Source organism: Acanthisitta chloris, unplaced genomic scaffold (assembly GCF_000695815.1).
Source record: "Acanthisitta chloris isolate BGI_N310 unplaced genomic scaffold, ASM69581v1 scaffold13794, whole genome shotgun sequence".
In the NCBI taxonomy this organism is placed as follows: domain Eukaryota; kingdom Metazoa; phylum Chordata; class Aves; order Passeriformes; family Acanthisittidae; genus Acanthisitta; species Acanthisitta chloris.
In genome coordinates this window covers 81,231-105,401 of record NW_008669968.1, presented here as the reverse complement: position 1 = coordinate 105,401, position 24,171 = coordinate 81,231, and the positions used below count along the sequence as shown (strand labels likewise).

The window sequence follows — 24,171 nt, the reverse complement described above, 5'->3', positions numbered from 1 at the left end:
TTCAGCAAGCATCAGATCCAGCAAAAGCTCTTAAGTTTTGCCAGATCTGCCTGTTCATTACAAAGTGCAGCAAGCTTAGGAAAAGTTTTCCATTCAGACACACTGCATGAAACACCATTCATTAAACAGAATGATCATGCAGATAGTTGTTATAAAAATATGCACTCAGTAAGAAATTACATTCAAACTGAAATATGCTGGCTACCCTTCAAACACACTCCACAACAGAGCGCTCATTCTGGTATCTGACCTTCAAACAAAGCCCCCTCACCATGCAATAATTGTCAGAGGTTATGGCCGAACACATTTTCAGGTAAAGCTGGAAATGGTGGCTAATCTGGAGCAGGCTTGACTTGAGTGCTGCCTCCACAGGGTGCAGTATCATGGTTCACATACGTCAGCCCAAGCCCATTGCTGCTGGCTTACTCTTACACCAAGGAACAGCCCCATGAGTGGCAAGGGATTAGTTCTCAGACTCACAGTTACCACCAGTGCTCAGTTTACTGTCCAGCACAGTAGGTTTACTGGTATCACAGAACTGAAAAGGAAACAGCAAGACAAAATGGGGAGAGCAGAAGAGCAGCCCTAAAATATGAACATGAGACACCATTTTTTAAGATGAATCACCTTTCCTTCTTTCGTATCCTGGATGGCTGATCTGAAGAGAATTATGACGCCTTCTGCTGAAGCAAATGGTACCATCTGGTTTCTAATCAGGTTTTATTTTTTCTTATTTTCACCTTATTTTTACAGTATGAGGACATATTGCCTTTGAAAAACTGATAGTTTGCAAGTAACATCATCTTTAAACTGAAACTTTGCTGGACAGTGAAATCAGGCTAGGTCAGGTTTTTCAAATAAATTATAAAAACAGTATTTGCCAAAAACTTCCTAGAAGCAACATTTGATGTATGGCTTTTCTACATAACTAGTAGGATCAAGCTTCCATGTTTCTTCTGCTACTTTATGATAACTCTTGAAGACCTGTTTGGGGGTTTGGAGGGTTTTTAAAAGTGGTTTCCACTTCACCCAGACTTCAAAGAAAAAAAACAACCTTACAATATCTTTGTGCTCACTCAGGTAAAACTTAAAAATGCCAACAATTGCATTGTCAATAGTTTGGGGAAGAATTTTGACACATTCAACTTTCAAAGTAATATTTAGTATTTTAAATGTTAAGTGTTTGCCATCAGTGAGTACAAATGCATGCTAAATACTGTGCATTTCAGAAGCACTATACAGCAAATACGAGAATCACTTGAAATTGGTGGGTAATGTCTTGCCTTTATTAACATTATAGGCATCCTCGTTACCCTGTCTGCAAAGAGACTGCACTGAGGAAGGCTAAGGAGTGTGTCAGCTGTACTCACCTGTATCAGTACTACCCTTCTGCACTTAATTACAAGACTGAGCTAAAAAAAATCCAGTCTTGAGGAATTTGGACAGGAAAAGAGCCACTGTTTACAAAAAAATAAGGTAGATCTAAACAACCAATGTGCAAACTAGAGGCAAAGAGGAAAAAATGGTGAGGAAGAGAAGTAAAACTGTCCCATCTGTCTGGAGCAAGCTTTGGAATAACTTATATTGAGAAAACTGCTATCAGTTACAAACACTGTCACTGCAGAAAGATGTGAATTAATGAAGGGGAATTCAGAAAGCCACAACAAAAAAGCAGCTTTTGCCAACATCATGCATGTCAAATACTATTTCCCCTCTCAGATCACAGCATTTAAATCAATGGCCTGCTCACTGCCACATAACTTCTTAACATATTCATTGGTAGAGGAATTTAAATCAAATTAAGTACATAGGGATTAATTTCCTGGGGAGGATTAAGACCTTTACATCTATATGGAGTGGCTGAATAACAAGCAAAAAGAGATATTGCCACAAATATTTGAAGGAGGCAATCAACAAAGAGAAAAGCTTTTACATTTAGCAACTGCAAAGGTAAAGAAGAACTATCGCAGGGGAAGCAGATTAGATCTATAGCACAGAGAAGGCAGGGAGAGAGAAACGTCTTTAATAAAGACTTCAAGCTTTGGTCATGAACAGCAGGATCCTTTTGCAAATATAGAAATAAAAGCAAAAGATACTGCCATCTTGGAGTGGAAGAAAGATGGTAGAGATGGTGGAAAGGTGCATATCCTGGGGAATGGGAGAGCTTCAAGTCTATGTACCACAGCATCTGAGAAGCAAACCATGCACATTTGGTAACTACAATCAGAGTTTAAGTCAAACAGTCAGTGTCCTCTGATTTCTGAAAGTAAACTGAGCTTTATTTTGGCTGTCAGTTAACAAAAGGTAAAGGGACATGAGCTTGAAGTTGCATTTGCCTAAAAGGTTGTGGCTATTAAAAGTAACTTTTCTCATCATTATACCTGAAAAACAATTGAAACAACAACAAAATCTGGTGAATGCAATAGAGATTAAATATTTTACCACGATGAGGTAATAAAGTTTTAAAACTGAAGAAGATGATGGTACTTTCACAGAGAAAGATAACCATCCCTCTTTTCCCTTCTTAAAAATCTCATTAAAGCATGAGGGAATTTCTGTGTTTCAGAATTTTTTCACTAGTTCCCCTTCCCGTACGAGATCTACTGCTGAATGAGATTATGCTAGTGATGCATGGGGTACTTGGAGCAGGTTCTTTCCTGGCTACTCTTGCCTACGTACTGCCATGCATTACTGAGCGTTGTGGAAGGCAGCCTGAGATGTAGTTAGTATGAAAGGCACAAAAGAAAATAAGGTTGTTGTGTTATATTGGGATTGTGTCACAATCATCTGCGTTTTGTTACTAACTGAGAGATGTCTGTGGTTTATGCATTTTTAAAAGCGTTTGCAGACCTCAAAGAATAAAATCAACCTAAAACTCCAATAATAGTTTTGGTTTTATTATCTTCACTTGAATTCAGGATATTCTATGGTTCTATTTAACTTAAGATCATAAAGTACATGCAGTCTGTGAAAGCCTAACACATTATATCTCTGATGTAGCTTTGCCTCGCGTGTCACTCAGAGAAGTCAAAAGCATGTCACATACAGATTTTCAGCCGCGACAAGCCCCTGGGCTGTGTCATGCCTTTATTGACAAACCTAAGCCTGACATGCCTTTAATTTCACTGAAATGCACATTAAAAATTGTATCAAATTCACATTTTGTATAACAAGTTTATTCATTCCCATTGCTAGCATTTGGGATATTGTAAAATAGTTCCACAAAGACAGGATACTACATGCTAACTCGATTTGGGAAATGTTTCTTTTACTTGAATAGAACGTACTGTGCAAAACAAGGAACGTACTATTGTAAGACTCAATTCAATACATCCCTTCACCAGCCCATTTGGAGTACACATGCTTAATATTCAGTGTGCTCTTAAGCACATTACTTAATCAGAGCTTAAGAGAAAGGCCGGTAGAAACAGTCTGAAAGCCTAAGGGAAAATATTTTTCAGAAACAGAATATGAAATGCAGCTATTCTGCCCCTCATATTTTTAAGTATCTGTATTAAGAACTAGAGAAAAATATTCTACACTTTTAAACATTTGGTTTTGCATTACCCTTGATAATCAAGGGTTTTGCATTACCCTTGACGAACCTTTGCGTTATCACCCTTGATTTATAGTGGATAGATGTGCAGTTTGACATTTGTAAATGGGCAGTAATTAGAATCTTCCATGGTATTTTTTATAATTTTTTATGGAGTTCTTTCTAATATCACTCTTTTTTTATCCCTCATCATTGGGTGATCCATTGACCAATTTACCAGTTCATCAAAATCCTTACTTAAAAAGTCCTGAACATATAAGTTAGATAACATGATTATCAGGGCATACATGAAGTGAAGCATCCACTTTCCTGTGGAAATACTTTATGGATGTATTTCAGTCAAAAATACAATACAGTATGCTTATGTTTCAATACATACTAAATCATAAGTTGCATAATAAAATCAATATTCTAGGTGCTTAGCTGCATCTTTACTTGTCTGAACATTTTTAACAGCTGACATTTACTCTCTGAAGAATCATGCAAACACAGAAATCTAAAATGCCCAGATCTTAAAAACCCCAAATGTCCAAACATAAAAAACAGATCTGAAAAGAAATAATTGGCAAGGTAGTTACATTTTCCTTCCTTCCTTCCTTCTGTCTATGTATATGCTGTTTGTACTAATAGATACAGAAATTTATGAGCCCAGTGACTCAGATGCCACTACTTCAGTTTTGAGGGAAAGTATGCTTAATATTCATGATACATAACACTTACTTATCCAAATGTTTTCTGAACCACATCTACAGGGATTTCTGTTCCCTCTGTCACAGCTTTTCCCATAGCTCAGGAGCAGCTGGGATGCATTTTAGAAGTGTTCTGGAGCAGGTCCTCTCCCCTTCCTCAGAGGCTAAGGGTTTACTCAAATTTGGGAAGTGGCTCCTGTTATGTCCCTTGGGACTTAACAGCTGTGTTATAGAAAATAGACCTAAAGCAGAGAAAAAATTTGCTTTGCTCTACACTGTTAGGAAATACGCACTAAAGAATGTCTTTCTTCCCATAAACCTTCCCCTTAATTTCTGCAAGAGGGAAAACTTGACACTAACACATACAGGTCTGAAACATTAGGCTGAAAATTGAGCACCGAATCTTTTCTAGAATACCAATTGCTGTTCTTTGGCCTCTATAAAATAACCCACATCTTCAACATGGAAACTGACAGAAAACATCATCTAGCTACAAAGAAATCCAAATTTCCACAGTGCCAAAGTGTTTGCATTCAAAGAATAGACTATTGGATAAATCCTATTAAAATGAGTAGATTTAAAATCACATCAAAATTCACAAGTCAATTAATAACTCCAGAGTTTACAGCAGAAAGGTCCTTACAATGCATTCATGATGCTGCTGAGATCTGCTCACAATGATCAGTACGTTACCTGATATTTAATGCTGTGTTCGTTTGTTTTGCAGCCATCCAAAGGGACCAGCAAACAATTATTCCTCCGCTGTATGTGTAGCTTGACTGATTTATTTCTAGATGCAATTTAACTGATCTATGTCTTCTTACTTGAGGCAATTTATATTTCTAATCCCTGATCAAATTTTGTGGTGTCATAATTGCTTTTCTTATACTTCTGCCTTGCTTGTCTACCAATGAAACTGTCATAATGGGGAAGAATTTGTGTAGTCTGACACTGAGAAAAGATTTTAATTTATTAAAAAAAAAAATAAAGGAAATTAACCGACAAGTTAGATATTTTGGGTCTAAAATGCCAAACTTCAGTGTCATTCATAACAAAAGCACCTAATAAAATTTATGAGATGTGACTGTGATCTTAGAAAACTCAATGTTAAGAAAGTCTAACACTTCCAATTAGAAAACATCACTGCAGCCTCTTTTGGAGATGCTGACATGCTTCTCTGGTCTGCAGCAAACACATGAGTTCAGCAGAACAAGAACCTCTGGGCTGCAGAAGTTTACCTCTGTCTCTCAGAATTCACATTCACCTGAGACATGCACTTCTGATCCCTGAAACTTCTCTCCCCTTTGTAACTCCTGGAGAAGATTTTATACAAGGTAGCTCAACACAAGCTGTAGCCCCAGAGTCATCAGGCAGATGCAGCATCACCACAGTGCACCAGAAAGCAAGCCAAGCTGTGGCATTCAGGACAAGAAATCCAGCTGAGGGAAGACCTTCAGTTCTTGAGACTGCACAAACAGATCAACAAGCTATTTCCTCCACTGCATGGAGCAGGACCCTGTCCTTCACTGAGGGTGGCTGACGGAGGGAGGAAAGATTGCCAGGCTCTCTGATGCTGTCTCTCACTACAGGGACAATATTCTTTGCAGTCTCTAGCTGTGGCTTTTAGCTTTGTATATTTTGCAGCACACACAACGATGACTGCTTATGCACAACATCATCCTAATTACATGATCAAGCACAATTGAACCACTGTCTAATTCAGCAGCCAGAATGAGTGAGGCAGAATTGAAATTGCACAGGCAGAAGAATTTCACCAGAAGTTTTTGAGGCACAATTTACAAGGTTGAAAAGGTGTAGAATTCACAAGGTATAAAATAATCCAGAATTTTATTTTCCCAAGGTTTCCAATTAGAGGTCTGGCTCCTATATAGCTAATTTATGCTGACAAAAAAACCCCCATGTCAATCCATCATAGATGGAAAACCACTGTCAATTTTGCTGATTCTGAAATACAGTACATGGACCACTCTTCCCTCAAATCATTCTCTATAATCTCTTGCTTTGTGTTGATTTACTCTGGAAAATTCTTCAGTTTGCCAGTATTATGGAATTTTACATGTCACCACGCAGCACACAGAGTGTACTCCACAGTGATGAGGAAATGTCAGCCCTGTACAGCTTTACTTACACAATCTATGATATTGTAAATTCACTCTTTGGATTAAAATTATCTTGTTTTGGTTAGAACCAGGTTGCTTCCATTTAATTACCTGTTATGACCCCACTAATACTAAATAAGTAGCATGACAGATAGACTGTTCAGGTTATGCTCAGGATTAAAGGCCATTCAACCAAATAAATCTTGATCACAATAAGTGAGAGAGTTTGGTACAGTTTTACTGTCTTAGTCATCCAAGTTAGTTGTCCAAGCAGTTCAGCACATTCTTGGATGAGAGGCAGAAAGCCTTGCTAAGAGAAACAATAAGATTTCATGAAGCTCTGGCTAGATGTTGGAGGCTGATATATAAGTGCACAGATGCTGTTAAAAGTATCAACAACACAGACGTGTACTTCTTTTTAGACCATGTTCTAAAAGAATAATCTGATTCCTGACAGTGGTTACTAGGCATGGTTAATTTTTGGTGCATTTGAGGTCATTAAAAATGACAAAACTGGAAAAATTACTGTCACACGGAAAGATTCAAAAAATGAAGCAAGTGAAGAACAAGTGAAGGTACCAGATTTGATTACAACTGCTTACAAAAAAATGAGAGAAGAGTCTGCTTGCTAGCAAGTGATTTGGGTTCATACACCAACAACCTCAGCTGTCCCTATGGACCAGATATAAAGTGGATGACGATATTGCAGAAGTCAGAATCCTTAGTCTTCTAAAACTTCTTAGAACAGGAATACTTACAAATTGTTCAAATGAGGTGGCTAGGGAGAAAAAGAAAAAAGTCAGCCTACTTCAGTTTGCAAAATGACGCCTTTGGCCTCTGTCTGCTTTGTCAGGGCAGATCTGAAGCTGGGATACAGCACAAATTGAGTATGTTGTCCTGTACTAAAGGGGCTTCACCAAGGGCCCTGCTGCACTTTCTGCTTCATCATCTTCCACAAGCTTCTTCATGTGAAGGACTCCAAGGGGGAAGTCCTAATATACCATACACCCTACTGAAGTGCAAAATCTCTTTTGTTTTATGAAATCCTTAAAAAGAACTATCTTAACATAACTCTAGCAGAGACTAGATAATGCAAAATCTCTCCTCATCACCAGCAGCAGCTGAGGGAACAATCTCATGTAAGAAGATGGCGGGGAGAAGAGCAGAAGGTAACATATACAGAAGTCCTAAAAGCTGACTCTAAAAATACTAGAAAACTATTTGAAAATGTACCGTGCATTGTCTGCATTAATTGCCATGATAATACTTTAATTTTCTTGTGTTTCACTAAAATGCTTGCAGGCTTCAAGAACTCCATCTGCAACTGGAGCACCTCTCCAAGGAAGAAAACTAGTTCATCATAGAAATTATGACTGCCAGAAAAGAGGAGCACTGATGTACGAAAATATAATCCATTGAACATCAGACCTGACAACCTCAGAGCATTTCCAGGCTAAGTCAGCTAATAACACCACTCTTAACATTGTAGGTGGATTCACACTCAGCGAAATGCTATATTCAAGTTAAGGAATGTTTTTGCCTTGAGCTGTCATAAAGATTAACAACAGCAGAGAGTATGTTAATTGGTGAAGCTAAGATCTCAGAAGTACTGCAGTATGAACAGAGAATAAAATACCGTTTTAAGACAACTTTTTTCTTTTTTTCTTTTTTTTTTTTTTTTCCTGAGTATAAAGTAAAAATGTCACATTGCAAAATATTTCCCAAGGGAAAATTTTGCTCTTAGGTGCACACAAAATTCCCATCAAGCTAAATTCTAATTTTTCTAACATCAATGTGGGTCACTTTCACTGAAGACAAATAAGGCTCCTTTTAAAAGCTTTTTAAAATTGCCCACTGATGGGGCAACCTAGATGAAAGCAGAACACAAATCAGTTTGCCACGCAACTATTCAGCAATGGAGAGAGAGAGAGAGAAGTACAATTGATGTAAATCAACAGATCTTTGTAAATGCAGTACAAAAATTATCATAAAAATGTATCTATTTTATTTCTTTTCTTAGAGAATCCAAATCAGTGCTGTAAAGGATAAAAATAAGCAGGTTAGAACTGATTTTATACTTCATAATTTATTTACCAAATGAACTGCTTTCAGATCTAAGCATATTTAGAAATATATTTATCATTTATGTGCTTTACTCATTCCCTAAACTTTCAAGCAAAACAGATGTTGAGAAGATTTCAGAGCAGTATGATGACAACTCTCCAAAGAACAGTAGAAAACATATTCTTAAGATTTTGACAAACTGATTTATGAATAGTCTTCCTATTGCTTGAACCTTCATAATATTATCTGTATGCTTTGAGATTTCTCCTTTATCTTTTTTCCGTATTTTGTATCCCCAACCATCTGATACCCAGCTAAGAATTACACCGTTGTGCCAAAAAATATATATATAATGAGCACAACTGATCACTAAAATATTCAGTATTTCTTTGACTTACATGATCTGCATTAAAAGTTGCAGGCTTTTATAGGCATCACTAGACATTACTTTTAAATTGCTATACTCCACCACATTATTTTAATCACTCACAGTTATGTGACATCTGAGTCACGTAATTCCACACAGTACACTATCTGGACACGTTTTCCACATGTGTCTGAACAAGCTCTTCAGTCTAATCATTCATTACTAACTTACAGCACTACACCTGATCAGCACTCTTAGAATATATTCATTAATTCAAGAAAGCATTTCAGAAAAAGGTTCTTCTAAATTTTCGGTGAGCAAAAAGGATTTTTGAATAACATTTTGTGTTATATTTACACATTGCTTATTAAAGCACTTTGCTAGGTAAGGACTGCCTCCTGCTCACAATGAAGTGAAAAGAGATTTGCCACTGATTGAAACAGCAACAGGATCAAACTGGTAAAATCTTACTATATTTTGCCTGTACAGTGAAATAATAATAAAATGCAATGTCTACTAAAAGAAGTAAAAACAATGATACTAAATTTTGAATCTTTATGGCATTTATTGTCCCAGAAGAGTCTCGGTGTAAAGCTAGTAAATAATAACTTCCTCATCCATCTGAAATCTCAGTGAGAGTTTTAGGTACACAGAACAGAATTACCAGAGCTGGAATGATCCCAAGGCAGCAGGGCTAACATCTGTTCCCATGGAAAATAAAACAAGAACTGTAATACCCTCAAGCACTCAGGAATTCAGTTTTGTACCATTTCTAAAATGTTATCTCTAAAATAGTAGTGTTTTTTAACTCCAGAATCATGACAGAAAGGCATTCAGATCTCAGACTTTAAGCTAATTCAGGTACTTCTGTATTGGTCTCTTCTAGGAGGGAAAGGAGATAAATCAGAGGTAGGTCTGAGGAAAGAGTTTGCAGACTGAGGATGATGTTCTGACCACTGTGCCTACTGAGAGAATATGGCACACCTGAACGCTGTACTCTGGTGAATTTCATATCCAAGCCAATGGGCAGCAGAGGGCTTGGAAATATCCATGTAAGATGACTCTATCATTTAAGTGGAGACATAGTAGATAGAAACAGCAGAATCCCTAAATTTGCTGTACATCTTTTTGCATTCTCTTAGGGATACCAAATGCAGGAATAATTCTGGAATGTCCATAATTCATAGTTTTTTGCCTGTGCTTCATTGCAACATCTGCAAATAGACATCTGGAAGTGTGGTTCAGCTGTGCCTGTACCTGACTGCACTTGTTTGAGTCACACACCATCTGCCAGATAACCATAATAGAGCCTAGCTTGCTCTTCAGGACCATCATGCTCCATCTAGTAAACACTTATATGGCCCACCTATTATACAGTTGGCCCATGCATAGCTGTGTATATCTGGACATATTACTGTGGAATTAACATAATCTGTTAGTGATTTGTTCTTCAACAAGGACAGTAAAATCAGTTTCAAGAAAAGCACAATCAGGTGAGAGGATATTTATTAAATTCTAAGCACTATGAAACAAATCAGAACTAGAACAAGAGACACTGGAGACTGGAAACTCGGGACTGCTCAGTGATGCAGATTAGATGAAAGCCTTCCATGAAATCTTTTTCTTTCTCATTAGATTCTCCTAAATATACCTTCTCCTGCAGTCTTCCTTTCCAGACTCACTGTTCTTAAAAAATTTGTGTGTGGATTATGGACATAGCCATGGGTTTAATTCCTCTCCCAGAGTCTCTCCACTCAGACCCTGCTGACTCTTCATCTGTCCCCTGTGCACTCAAGACATTTCTCTCTTGGGGAAGCAGCAGTCTTCCTTTACAGGCAACAATACTTTGAAGAGGCTTTGCTCTCTATCTGGACAGTTCCTTTAGGAGACTCAAAATAGAGAGCTACTAAAGTAAACCATCAGCAAGTTTGCATAAGGTCATAAGAAATGTTTTCTCATTAGGAAAATTTTAGAGAGCAAATTTTAACCTGCACTACGTAATGATAGCACTCAAGACAATTGTTTGCAAGGCTACTGACTGACACACTGTGCTACCACAGCTACCAAGAACTGAATCAGGTCCCAGGGCAGTAAAAACACCTGAGACTTTCCCTTCTCCAACACACTTCATGTTCTTTCTGCACCTCCCTTAACAACAATGTTCTAATCCCTCCTTGGGAGGTTGTACCTGCAGTTTCAGCTACAGAAATGGCAAAATTTCAAACAGAAAATTAAAAATTTGTGGCACTGTCAACATCACATACCTTGCAACACATTTTCCATTTTGGATTATAATTGCAGGAGACACTCTGTGAAAACAATTCTTATAGCATATATTACAAATCCTTAACTCTTCTACAGACTTGCATACTATGAAGAGGGACATGTGCATATTGTCTTGCTGCTACGAGATCATCACCAAAGGTTCATACTGATGTGTCATCTGCCCTTGATCATAAGATACTGACATGGCTGGAAGTCACAGTATAGGCTGATGGAGCTCCTCCAGGTTTTCTATAATTTTTAAGAGGTGGTATTTCATTGGTTCACTTGCTGCAAGCAGGTCACGTCTCCACAAGTGTCTGTAAGATTTTATCCTGTCATCCTTTTTTAACAGGCACATGAACAACACTTCCTAGCTCTTACAAAAGAGCACTTGGTGAAACAGGGCACAAGGCTTTACTGCAGTAAAGACAGTACATAACATTTCTTCTACTAGAAGCTGAAGAGTGGCAAAGGGAACAGCTTACCTACCTTGTACTTCTGACTAAATAGAACACAAAAGGCCATCTAATCATCAGGAAAATCAATCTTCTACTTATGCAACAGATACCAGAACCTGCAGTACCTATGTTGCTTGTCCAACACGTATAGTCTGTCCACTCTTTCAGTATCTTTCTGTTTTGAAACAGCCTTCTGTACCAACTTCAGACAAACTCAACTGTCAGAGGAAGAAACTGTCTTGACAACTTTCTTTAAAATCACCAATACCCTCTGCCGGATTTACTACTGATCTTGAGCAGGATAGAGCTTCCAGATTTCATAAATGTTATTTTTTTCTTTAGCCTTTCATCCTTCAAATTCAAGGAATACAGAAAATAAAAACAGAAGAAGAGAGAAAAAACCCAACACAAAATATAAAATAAAGGCAGATTGGAAACATGTAGCTGCAAAACAAATCACACTTCAGAAAAAAAAACAGGATGATGAAACTGCTGAAGTGTCCTTTGTTTCTTCAGAAGCTTGAAGGAGAACTACCCTGTGAAGTACAAACCTGCACCACCATTTAGACAGTGCAATCATCTTCCCTAAAGCTTTGTTTCTTTATTATTTGTAGGGAGTTCCACTCCTTGTACACAAAGTAGCAACAAATCAGATTCTAGGGCATATTATGCTGTATGTTAAACACTGCCTAGACACAGCTAAAACTAAATACAAAGCAGAGGAAGCTAAGAGATGTTAGTGAGAAAACGTTTCACTGACTTTTCTATAAATGTATGTTGTTCATTTTTTTCCCATGAAATATCCTGCTATTAAAATGACGGATGTTGCCATAAGTGTTCTACAACTTCAGACTAAAGCCTTTTTTATTTGCCACCTACTATAACTATTAAATCATCAACCGCTGATTAGCTTGAGGGCTAATCTTTGAAATGTCACAGTTAATCTCAGTTCTCACTTAAAAAAGTTAGGATTTCCTTTTGTATGCAGTTTTACATCGCTGGCAGATGAAAACATTTGCACTGAATTTTCCTAATGAGCAAACATTGCTTATGACCTTATGCAAACTTGCTGATGGCTTACTTTAGTAGCTCTCTATTTTGAGGAGTCTCCTAAATGAACTGGCCAGATAGAGAGCAAATTAGTTCACTGACCCACTGCACTGCTCTCACTTGCTCATCTGAGTTGGATAATGTGCTGGAAATCAGGAGGAAGCAAGGAAGTAAGAGGTTCACCATTTTTATCTCTGCTCAAGTAAGCTCAGATTCAATGTTCAGGAAACCCAAAAAGATGTGTACAAGGTCCTGCACACAGCCAGACCCCACGTATTTCTCTTTCTTGTGCTGCACAAGAAATTTCATAACAGGAAGCAAGTTCTGAAAAATCAAAAGGCAACACAAGGCATTAAGTTCAGAGCAGTTCACATTCTTAACACATGAGGTCAGGTGTAGAAAAAACTGAGATCTGTCAAGAGTCAGTGGGGTTTTGAGCATGTGCATGTGTGTGCATATATATATATGTGTGTGTGTGTGTGTGTGTATTGTTTCCTGACTCTGTGTTTTGCTACCTTATTGAACTCCCTGAAGTCACTCAATTATGGTTAATGGCCAACTACAAATTTTCACATGCTCAAAATTAAGTCAAAATCGATTGAACATTCAAAAGCAATTTTCAGGAACAAATGTCTATATAGTGTTAAGCATTCCACTGCACACTAAACATCATGTCGTGTCCCATCCCCTCCCCCTTCCCCTCCCTTTATAATATTAAAAGAACTTCTAAAGCATTATTCTTGATTAACAAGGAGTTTCTTGATTGAAATTTCTGCCCTCCCCCCATTACTTTTACTACCAACCCTACCTCAGCCATGCTAATGAAGAAAATTTGACTGCAGGTATAAATAGCTCTTGAGGCTCAATTCAGAACTGTTCATACAAAATTAGCTGCACCGATCAATGCCACTACAGAAATATTTGTTAGACTCCCATAGTAAGCATAAGTTCACCCTGCTGAAAGCCACACTAATTTTACCTGATTCTCTGCCAAAGACCAATGCATTCCTTAATTTAACCATGTTAGGGCATGCTATTTTTCCAGGACGACATGAAATAAATACTTTCTCCCTGTTCATATTCTGATGCTAACACCTCCTGTATTTCTGAGATTCCTGTACAGCACAGTGGCTACTGAAACCTGGAAAGTGGAGTTAAGCTGCTAAGATAAATCTTCAGAAATAATCATCATTGAAATACAAAGTGAACTTCACATAAATAAGCATTTTCCAGTTATGAAACATGACTGGATCCATTCAAATGCAGGATGCCAGGGACAGACTTGAAAGCTATTTCATGGCTGTGGTTTCAATTGTGCAGCAGCTACCGTGATGGAATTTTATCCCACTGTGCTAGAGTCTCTGGCTGACATAAAAGGAAAAGACAACACTGTATTTAATTTTCTCTCTCCTCCACTGTAATTCTTTTTCCATTACACAGAAATAATAGAAGGTCATAAGGATGAGAAATAAATTAACAATTTTGAAACCTGATTTATAGGTAATAGAAATAAATGCAAGGAGCAGAATACCCAAATGCAACCATTACAAGACTTCAGCCATAAACCAGCAAAAATGGCAACATTCATGACTTCACATCAGTGGTAAAGGTGAAGTGAACAGAAAATTAAAGAAAAACATTTTTAAAAAATTAAAAACTACCTCCAACATGCATTGCAATTTTCCTGCCACCTGGCTACCCCATGGAGCCAATATAAACTTTTACCATTCTGAGACCAAATGTGATATTTAATATGGCAGCCTATCGGTACCTAAAAGGGACCTACAAGAAAACTGGAGAAGGGCTGTTTACAAAGGCATGTAGTGACAGGACAAGGGGAAATTGATTCAAACTGAAAGAGAGTAAGTTTAGATTAGATAGTAGGAAGAAATGCTTCACTGTGAGGGGTGTGGGGCACTGGAACAAGTTGCCCAGAGAAGTTGTAGATGCTTCATCTCTGTAAGTGTTCAAGACCAAGGGCTCTGGGCAACCTGGTCTAGTGGAAGGTGTTCCTACCCATGGCTAGATGACCTTAAAGGTTCCTTCCAACCCAAACCACTTGATGACATCTTTGCAAGCATAACCAATATATTTTTGCTAACAAATATAAACATTGTTGTAATTGTAAGTTACTATGTAGTCACCCATAGTCTCTACAAAGAGAAAAAAAGGAAAAAGAATAACTAGAACAAAATCCTTCTATTCTCTACATGGATTTTGATTCAATATGCACTAAATATGACTTGGTATCCTGAGAAGACAGCATTAATTCTTCGCCAATTATTAAAACTACAAGTTCTATTATGGTAGTAGAGAATTATTCTAGTTCTGTGGAAAATTTTCTTTTGCTTTCACACATACATGATGGGCATGTGATAGGTAGCATGCTATAAACTCCAGATAATTGAAATACAGATATATAGATATTCCATATATATATTTTGTTTCCTATCACTCTATCACTCTGTAGTGATTCAAAGTAGTAACACTTCAACAGAGACCTCAGTAGACCTTGCAGTGTCTCAACCATCTACGTAAGGCAACTCTACAGACATCTAAACTGTGTCAGATAAATTCTGTGAATACCTATTTTCTTATCTTTCATTTTCTGACACTTAGATTATCAGAAAGAATGTGTACTGTATGAGAAGAGGGATATATTTAGCTAGGAAACAGGCACCTGGCACTTTATGAACCACCAGGGTGATAGCGCTGCATTCAGTTTATACATGTTTTTATCTGGATTAAGAAAAGTGAAAAAAATGTTCAAAATCCTTTAAGGCATTTTACTTCCATAACTTTCCCATTTATAAATAATTAAGTGCTCTGATAACCAAGGAATTAGAAAAATGTAAACCGTGAAAGCCAAGCTAGTCCCAGATCAAAAGGACTCCTGTCAGGTTATTGTAGAGGGACTGTTCTAACCAACAATGCCTTACACAACTCAAAAACAGCTAACATCAGTGAATTTGACTCCAGAATTAGAACATTCAGGTTAACAAAACTGTAGGAACACCCCTGCAGGTCTTCTGTTTGTTTGTATTGCATTTCTCATCACGAAATCCTTTTGTACTTGTAAAACAGTACCCAGACTCTCTCTGAAAAAGTGTAGCAGACAACTGTATTACCGTTTTCTGATAAAACACCAAATTTATGTTTCCTTGCTGTGTATTCAACATACACAAGAAATTTATATGGTAATCAACATGACTATAAGTCAGATAAGCACAGGGTAAAAATAACAGAAGGAATCAATTTGCTAAGAGGAAAAAAAGTCCAGAAAAAGAGCAGAACCCTCAGGAATATTTAAGGAATAGCTATCATTTTATTTCCAATAGATTTCTGACAGCAGAATTAGAATAAATAGCATTTATGTACTGAGTTTCTGATGCATAAAAATAGGATTAGTCATGTCAAGTCTCAGGGCAATAGCCTTAACTGTTTTCTAAATGTTGCCTCCTATAAAATAAGAATAAAAAAAAAATTAAAAAAGAGAAAATTGAAAGAATGACATTCTGTATAATCAGGAACTAGCACATTCACTCCCAATGAGTCTTCAAAATTGCTAAAAAGTTCCACAAAAAAACCCACTCAACAGTGATCGTATTTTTTGTGGTTTGCTATAAATATTTCAAAGAAAATGAAAACTGGGTAAAGGGATTTATTATTTATGATATGACAGCCTTTCTGATATCATATTCACAGAAAGCATAAAGATGCTTCTACTTAATAGATTTTGCATTTTTGGATCCTTATCTACAGCTTCTTGTCTAGCTTCTCTCACCTAATAAATAACAACACAGTTTACTATATTATTGGATAAATTTTTCAATATTGGTAAGATTTAGTCTTTCTTTTTATTTCTTCTTTTTTTCAGAAACTCACTTTATATTTGACATGGATACTCTTGAATAAAGAAATGTCCTTTTCCTGTTTAGAATCAGTTTTTAAAAATAAACCATAAAAACTTTACACTAAAATACTCTTTCTGAAAAAACCATCCATTAAAATTAGATTTGGCACTCTAAGACTTAAAACACATAGTCCAGTGAAAGTTTTAAATTAGGTCACAAATGACAAAAATTTATTAGACCGAATGAAAAGTGTAAAAATATTTCTGGTAAGAATCCATCTGTTCCTTCAACTTTCTGAATACTTCAATGCAAAACATTTAATAACTACTCTCAAACTCTTTCTTCACACTGTCTAGAAAACCTTAAATATCATTTGTTCTAATTATATCCTAAGAAAGTGTAGCTGCTATAGATTTTCTTCTGCCCATATCTTTCTCATTAAAATGCTTTTGTGATTTACAAGAAGCACAATTCTTGCAAATACCAGATTTGGGCTGTGCATTGTCATTATGACTTGGTAGACCAATGCTAAAGGGAAACACTTTACAAAGCACCTGAGACAGGCACTACATACTGTGAATAATCATGCAGTAATTTCTCTTAAAACCATTATAGCTGAGAGAATAAAGTAAGTAAACATGGCTGAATATGTTTGGTGAAAGCTTTGATTCATTCCCTCCCTAAAGGGATGCATGTGAGATTTTGCTGGTGTCTCTGAAACTAATAAAAAAGAGCTTTCGTTGTCTTAGAGATTTTGGCAATGGTTTTGTTGGTTTTTTAGGGGGGAGAGCAGTGAAGGGCAATTAAGCAGTGCTAATGAAATCTATCAATTTTACCATAAGTGGCTGCAAAACTAAACAGCAGGCAAAAAGGCTGACAGCGACAGAAAAAACCCCGAAGAACCATAGCAAAAAAAACCCCAAAAAACACCAACAAAGAACTACACAGCAATATGCAATTTCAAGCCTACTGATAGATACTGTACTTGGAATAACTCAGGACAGATATATCTGAAACCCTGCAGAGTCTGGTTCATAGCCGATACTGACTAAAATCTTTAGCAAAGATACAATCCTACTATGGATGCAATGGGATACCAAATCCTTTTACTGAAAACTTCAGTCAAATTCAGTATAAAATGAGAGCAAAATTTGTATTGTACAAGCAACTAGATGCTAGTAGTGTCTTGCCATGTGGTTTTCACTTACAAATACTAAATTAGTTTCAATTGTACCATGACACAAAACATAGGCTTTTTCAGCAATTAACAAGAACATCCAAAAAGTTGAGCCTTCACACTTTGCTGATGTGTAGATACAGGCATTTACTCCTTGAACCAATTTCTGATATATATGATGACCTCAGTTCTGCTACTTCAATATGTTTTGAGCTTAATTAATATCCAAGACAATTTAAATAACATGGGAACAGAATCTGACCAGCTACTGCCAACCTTCTCCATGCTTTTGCTGCAAGGAGGTGCCTAAAAGCACTCCCTCTATGCACCACTGAAGCACAAATTTCTTCAAAATGTTTTTCCTTATGTAGTTATGTTGCAGTCCAAGTACACTGCTTAACAAAGCATGTTCCAGTAGGCTCTTTGCTGCTATTGGTAACCCTGAAGACCATTCTCCCTGAAATGAAGTCTGCTCATCTCTCCTGATGAGTTCTGCAGACTCATGAGCGCATATGCACTGTTAAATTCTGACTGATGTTGCCTTAGATACAATTAAGCAGTTAAGAACTTTTAAGGCCACACTCCTATCGCCTGTTTTAGTCTGCTAAAAACCAGAAGCAATGTAAATAATAAAAAAATAAAATTATAAATACTTAAGTATGCTGCTAGAATATCTAGGATGTACAGCATTGGAGCTGGAGACATTACTTTATTATTACCTATAACAAAATATAAATGACAGATGGAAATAGGTATTTCAGTTCACATTCTGGCTAGGCCTTAACTGCTAAAGCATTCACTTAAAAGGTCACTGCAGCTTGGAACACCTGTGGCTCCCTTGAGACCACTCTGAGTTGTTAATTCAGATGATGCTCATGCGTAAAAACCTGATAACTGAGGAGCTGTACAGTGTCATCACTTGGCATCAGAAGGCAGGTAATGAGCAAGGGTCTCGAGGCAACAACATTAATTTTTAATATAAAGTAGAACTGTGGAATCTCTGAAGATAGAAGAAACAACTGTGTTTCTTTTTCAAGAGTACTTAATATTTAATGCTTGTTTCAACTACTGACACAAAAGCACAAGCTTCCTCCACCCCACAATTATCTGATTAGGACTTACCGTTACTCCAAAGAAGTTGGTTTCATTCATAGCATCCAGAAAAATTTTGCCAAGTTTGTGGTTTGTGTAGTTAAAATCTTCAATTTTTTGGTGCTTGTTGGTGGCATTCAGATACTTCATTGCCCGTTGCAGGGTCTTGGCAATCACCCATATTCCATCATAGGCATAACCATGAAATTTGCTGGATTGCCCATCACCACGCTTAGCATTGTATTCCTTTTCATACTGCTGTGGAGTCTGCAGAGGAGATGAAATTCAATTTTACCTCAATACTTATTATTTTACGGAGTTGCATCCAAACCAATCCCTAAACTGCACCCTCCAATTTAGACACATGCATGACTAATACAGAAAAGACTGCCAAACTAAAAATAATAAAAGAAATTAAAATTCAAAAAACATGTGCTGTATGATTTACAAGACTGCTGGTGAGACTGGGAGGCAGACTTAGAGAGACTGAAAGCAACTGTGCTGCTTCACTGTACAGAGGACAACTTGCTTTATTTTGCTTTTGTGCAAAAGGCTTCAGTTCGCTCAAAGCTACCAGTGTATTGGTGAGCCATAATACTAGGACAGAGAATAAATCTGTATCCTTACAAATTAGTGGTCTGATTACCCTTTATAGGATAATGCAAATCAAATAACCTTTACTTGAGCAACCATTTGCTTAATATGAAATTATCTGAGTGGCAATTTGTCTCTGTTTTACAAGTTCACTATGTTCTTTACGGTGTGCTATCTTATGATGAGTTGCCTTTCAGTAAACTTGCCTTTCATGCTCACAAGGCAAGGCAGGAAAGGCAGATGGAAAAAAAAGATGAAAAGCAGCAAAATTAGGCATGTTTATTCATTGGTCAGACTTTGTACAAATTTGTTCTGTGATAAAATGCGAAGTGCTTTATGGAAATATGACATATTTATATGTTTAAAACTAGCCTCATCTCCTGCCCCCTGGTTCTGAGAGGCACAAATCACCTTTGAAATTAGCCATTTGTAGGAATAGGTTTAAATATAAAAAATTTTTGTTTCTGTGCTCAGCTATTTAACTTGACATGACACAGCACATGATACTGTAGACTATATTTGAAGCTTTAATGTACAGAACTATAGTGTTCATAGAGGGGAAGAGGACAGAATTGAAGCAAGGGAATTTACTGCTTTCTTACTCTGTAGAGAACTGGAATCGATTTTCAAATAATTAAAAATTCCAAACCAGTGGAAAGATGAGACTAACCATGATGACTGCCACCTCTCTTGGTAGAAGAACCCTTTAGCTTCACCTCCCTCCTTGGTGTTCTATTATGTCAGCACACAGGTGAGACAACTGATGGCGTAATAGAATAGATGGAGTAAAAATACTAACCCTTCCTGATATAGTCTTCATTGTTTTTGAGCTGAGAGGCTCAAAATCCACTCCAATATAACCTTCCATGGCTGCAAGAAGATTTTTGCTGAGGCACTGTGATGAATTAATCCAGGATTCCCACCAACGGTTTTCATACCACCCTGGAATAATCCACTGATATTTGCTGCCATACATTTCTTCATCATAAGCCTGCAAATGAAGAAAAACAGAAAAGCTAATAGATATTTTAACAGAGGTATTGAACATAAAAGCAACTGCTTTCTGTTAGTGGGGTTTTTTTCACTCTTAAATTATAGTGTAATCAAAGGATCCATAAGAATTTTGAACAGTTTAGAATAATTGGTAATAATGGAGACTCTTTTCTTGAACACTCCTGTCCTTAGAATTCAGAACATGAGAAGAGAATTTACTAGAACCTGTTTTGCTTTCAATAGACCATTTTTTCAAAAACAGAAAAGTGAAAGTCTATTCTAAAACTCAGGGAGTTAAAGAAGAACACTCTCAGAAGGTATAGCTTTGCACAGAAAATTCTTCATAACACAACTATTATATGAGTGAAAGGACCACCATGCTGCCACGTTTAAACTAAGTTCCTCTTGAATCAACATAAAGACCACATAAAACAGCATTAGGTTAAACAAGAAAACTTGGATCATAGGCACTATGTGGAAACTCTGGATTAGGTGACTGTGCTAAAACAGAGACCCTATGTAGCTTTGCACAGAAAATTCTTCATAACACAACTATTATATGAGTGAAAGGACCACCATGCTGCCACGTTTAAACTAAGTTCCTCTTGAATCAACATAAAGACCACATAAAACAGCATTAGGTTAAACAAGAAAACTTGGATCATAGGCACTATGTGGAAACTCTGGATTAGGTGACTGTGCTAAAACAGAGACCCTATGGATAGTATGATTAGGTGACTGTGCTAAAACAGAGACCATAGAGATAGTATGTTAGCAGTTTCTTCTGAGGAGTATGAATCAATAGTAAATTGATGAAGCAAATTGCAGTGATTTAATTCTTTCAGCAAGAAATTTCTTCATGTGAAATTCTATATTGTTTGAACACTGAATGCAGCCCACTGTACTCAAAAATACTGAGATGATGGTTATCTCCTTTCAATACCCAGCAGATATATGTAAAAGAAAACAGAACTACTTTCTTACTCAGGCACATACGTTGTTGTGCCTAAAAACTGATCTATTCACAGCAGATATTTTTTTTCATTGTGAAGAGTGTTCCAGGATAAAATTAGCAAATTTTATCTCAGATGTTTCTCTCACTGTCTTGTAACTAGATAGTTTTTCTTTTGACATTTCAGTCAGACTCCGTTTCAAAAGTGCAGGTTTCATGCTTCTTTGGTTTCTAATATAAGCAATACTGGAGATAGAAGGCATCAGATAAAAGTTCCAATTTTTAGAAATACATGGTGCAAACTTAGAGCACTTAACTGGAAAACTGCTACATTTTCACAGAAAATATTACAGAAGGAGGAAATAATAAGAATGCTAACAGGACATATTAGTCATTCAGAACATAATTGTTTTGAAAAGTATCCCAAAGCTCATACCAAAAGCCTATCAGATAAATAAAGATGAATAGCAAAAAATATGAAATAGGACAGTGTCCTAAGTATGTTAATACCCAAATTAAAAATGGACCTTAAATCTGTGAAGTCTATTATAATGGTGCCAACTCAGTACATAAATGTATTGTGCACAAAGCCCATTTGTTAGCCCCCTGGTTGCAGGAGCTTTTGTTCAGTCAAAATCAAATATCATGCATTTGTATACAATGCTGCTTGAAAGTGCTCCTATCTGAAGCCTAGTGACTTGTATCTCATATCTTACTTATTCCACAATCCATGTATATAGTTTGTCTTTCTCTTGCTTGTTAATTCTGCCCTTCCAGAAACACATCTGCTTTTGTCCTCCTGCCCATCTCCACTCCTGCCACAGCTATGATGACTCTGCATCCCAGGTCCACCTGTGAGGAAAACAGCAATCCCATCCTGCAGTACTTCCTGATGTCTAAAAGTTTCCATTACACAATTAGGTCATTCAAGACTTTTCAGTGATACAGTGTCTTTTATTTGACAGTTTTCAAATCACTGAGGACACAAACTGACACAGAATAGTGCTTTTAGAGAAGGACAATCTTATATCGTTTCCCCTGCTCTATAGAGATGAAAGTATCAAATTGTGTGTTGCCAGAAAGTATTGGCTGTGAACTATTCTGAAATTGGAGCTGTTGGAAATTTTCTGTTTGCATAAGCACTTGAACTGTTTCCTGCATAATCTGTGAATGCCCTGGGACATGGGCTGAAAATTGAAAATTTCAGAACAGCCAGAAATTCCATCCTGGAAACAAGGGATCATTCCCTCATGGTTGCACTGAAAGACTGGTTACACTTTCATATTTCTGCAAGAATTTGGTTAAAAAAACCCAAAACAAACACTTTTAGAGTTAGTAGCTCTTCATTCAAGATATGGTGGAACGACGGGGCTTGAAGGGTAGTCTGGGGAAGGCAAAAGAACGAAGAAAATTGGTTCCTCCAAAGCTGAGTACCATGACCATGCAGTTATTTTTCTAGTGATAGCACAGTTGATAGTATACAGGCATTTCAGTGTTTGGATTCCAGAAGACGTATTGCAAAATAATGCTTTTGTCACCATTTTCTCCCTGTTGATTCTGCTAAATAGAGATGATTTCAATGTCTAAAAGATAAATTTCCTTGAAATATGTGGATCTTTCTTGAACTGTTTTAATGCAGATGGACCATTTTGTACAAGTTTTAGTTTCTAAGGGAAAGATTTGTTGGAACGCAAGAGCAAGGTGAAGGTTTATAGGTGCCTTGTACCACCAGAACAGCATAAGGTAGCCATGTATCTTCCCTAACCTTTCTCACATGCCCTAGTCAGGCTGCAAAGCCCTGAGCTGCTCTCAAGTAACCAGGAAACTGTCATGGACAATTTTTGTCTTTGTGAAACTGAATTATTTTTTTTTTAAATCTCTTTCAGTTTTTCATTCTAGTCTTAATCCATAAAGAGATGCTTATTTACAACAAAGAAATTCCTATAAGAGATCTTTCTTATGTGTAGTAAACAATTACTGGCAATTTGTTGATGACTGAAGTATTAAGTTTTAAGCAAAAGACCCTAATTTCTATTCCATGAGAAACCTCACATTCATCCTACTGAGGTGAAAATTACATTAGAAGGCTAAAATTTACCACAGAATTAAAATTGCTCACTGTTTTTGACACTGGTGTTAAATGTATAGCTAAGCTTATTTAAACCACTGTAGGAAACACCTGCCAACATTCACTTGGTCTTGAACCAGTCCTGTCATGTTTTTAAATTTTTAAAGTTTGCAACTGAATTATACTATCTTTTAGACCATTTATTGTGAAGGTGTGGGTGCCAGTCTCCTCTTTCAAGTAACAAACAATAGGATGAGAAGAAATGGCCTCAAATTGCACCAGGGGAGGTTTGGATTGGCTGCCCAGGGAAGTGGTTGAGTCACCATGCCTGTAGGTATTTAAAAGACATGTAGATGACACACTGTGGGACATGGTTAGTGGTGGACTTGGCAGTGCTGGGTTAATGGTTGGATGTGATAGTCATAAAGGTCTTTTCCAACCTAAATGATTCTATGATTCTGTATAAACCCCAGTGGATGACCTGAGGAAACCTCACAGCATATGATTGTTTAAGCCAGACAGAAAACTGAGGCAGACTTGAACGATTTTCCCACCTGCATAAGCCATTAGTAAATAATATTCAGGTCATAACCACAAAGAGAAAAAAGAATTTAAATCTCTCACTAGTGCATCTTCCTTTAACAAACTCAAAGCCTTTCTCTGGCTGACATCAGTCACCCTGTAAAATATAACAGGGAATCAGAAGTGAAACCTGTCTGAAGATACACCTGGAAAAGAGGTGTTAAAAGACTTGACATACCTAAATTATTGTGCTCTTAGGCACAAATCTGTAGGAGTGCATGAGTCAACAATATATTTTATGACTAATAATAAGCTTACTGACATATTGTAGTGCATTAATATACAAATGA

General features: G+C 36.9%; 1 protein-coding gene across 1 annotated transcript in view; it reads right to left on the bottom strand.

Moving 5' to 3' along the window:
* Positions 1-24,171, bottom strand: part of LOC103801116 (gamma-aminobutyric acid type B receptor subunit 2-like) — a gene marked incomplete at its 3' end in the record, with an annotated part of 119,807 nt that overhangs the window by 52,632 nt on the left and 43,004 nt on the right. The window contains exons 5-6 of the mRNA XM_009073521.1: positions 20,086-20,277; positions 18,723-18,959 (exon numbers count right to left, since the gene is read on the bottom strand). Coding sequence (XP_009071769.1) covers positions 18,723-18,959; positions 20,086-20,277 — 429 coding nt within the window. The remainder of the gene's footprint in view (positions 1-18,722; positions 18,960-20,085; positions 20,278-24,171) is intronic.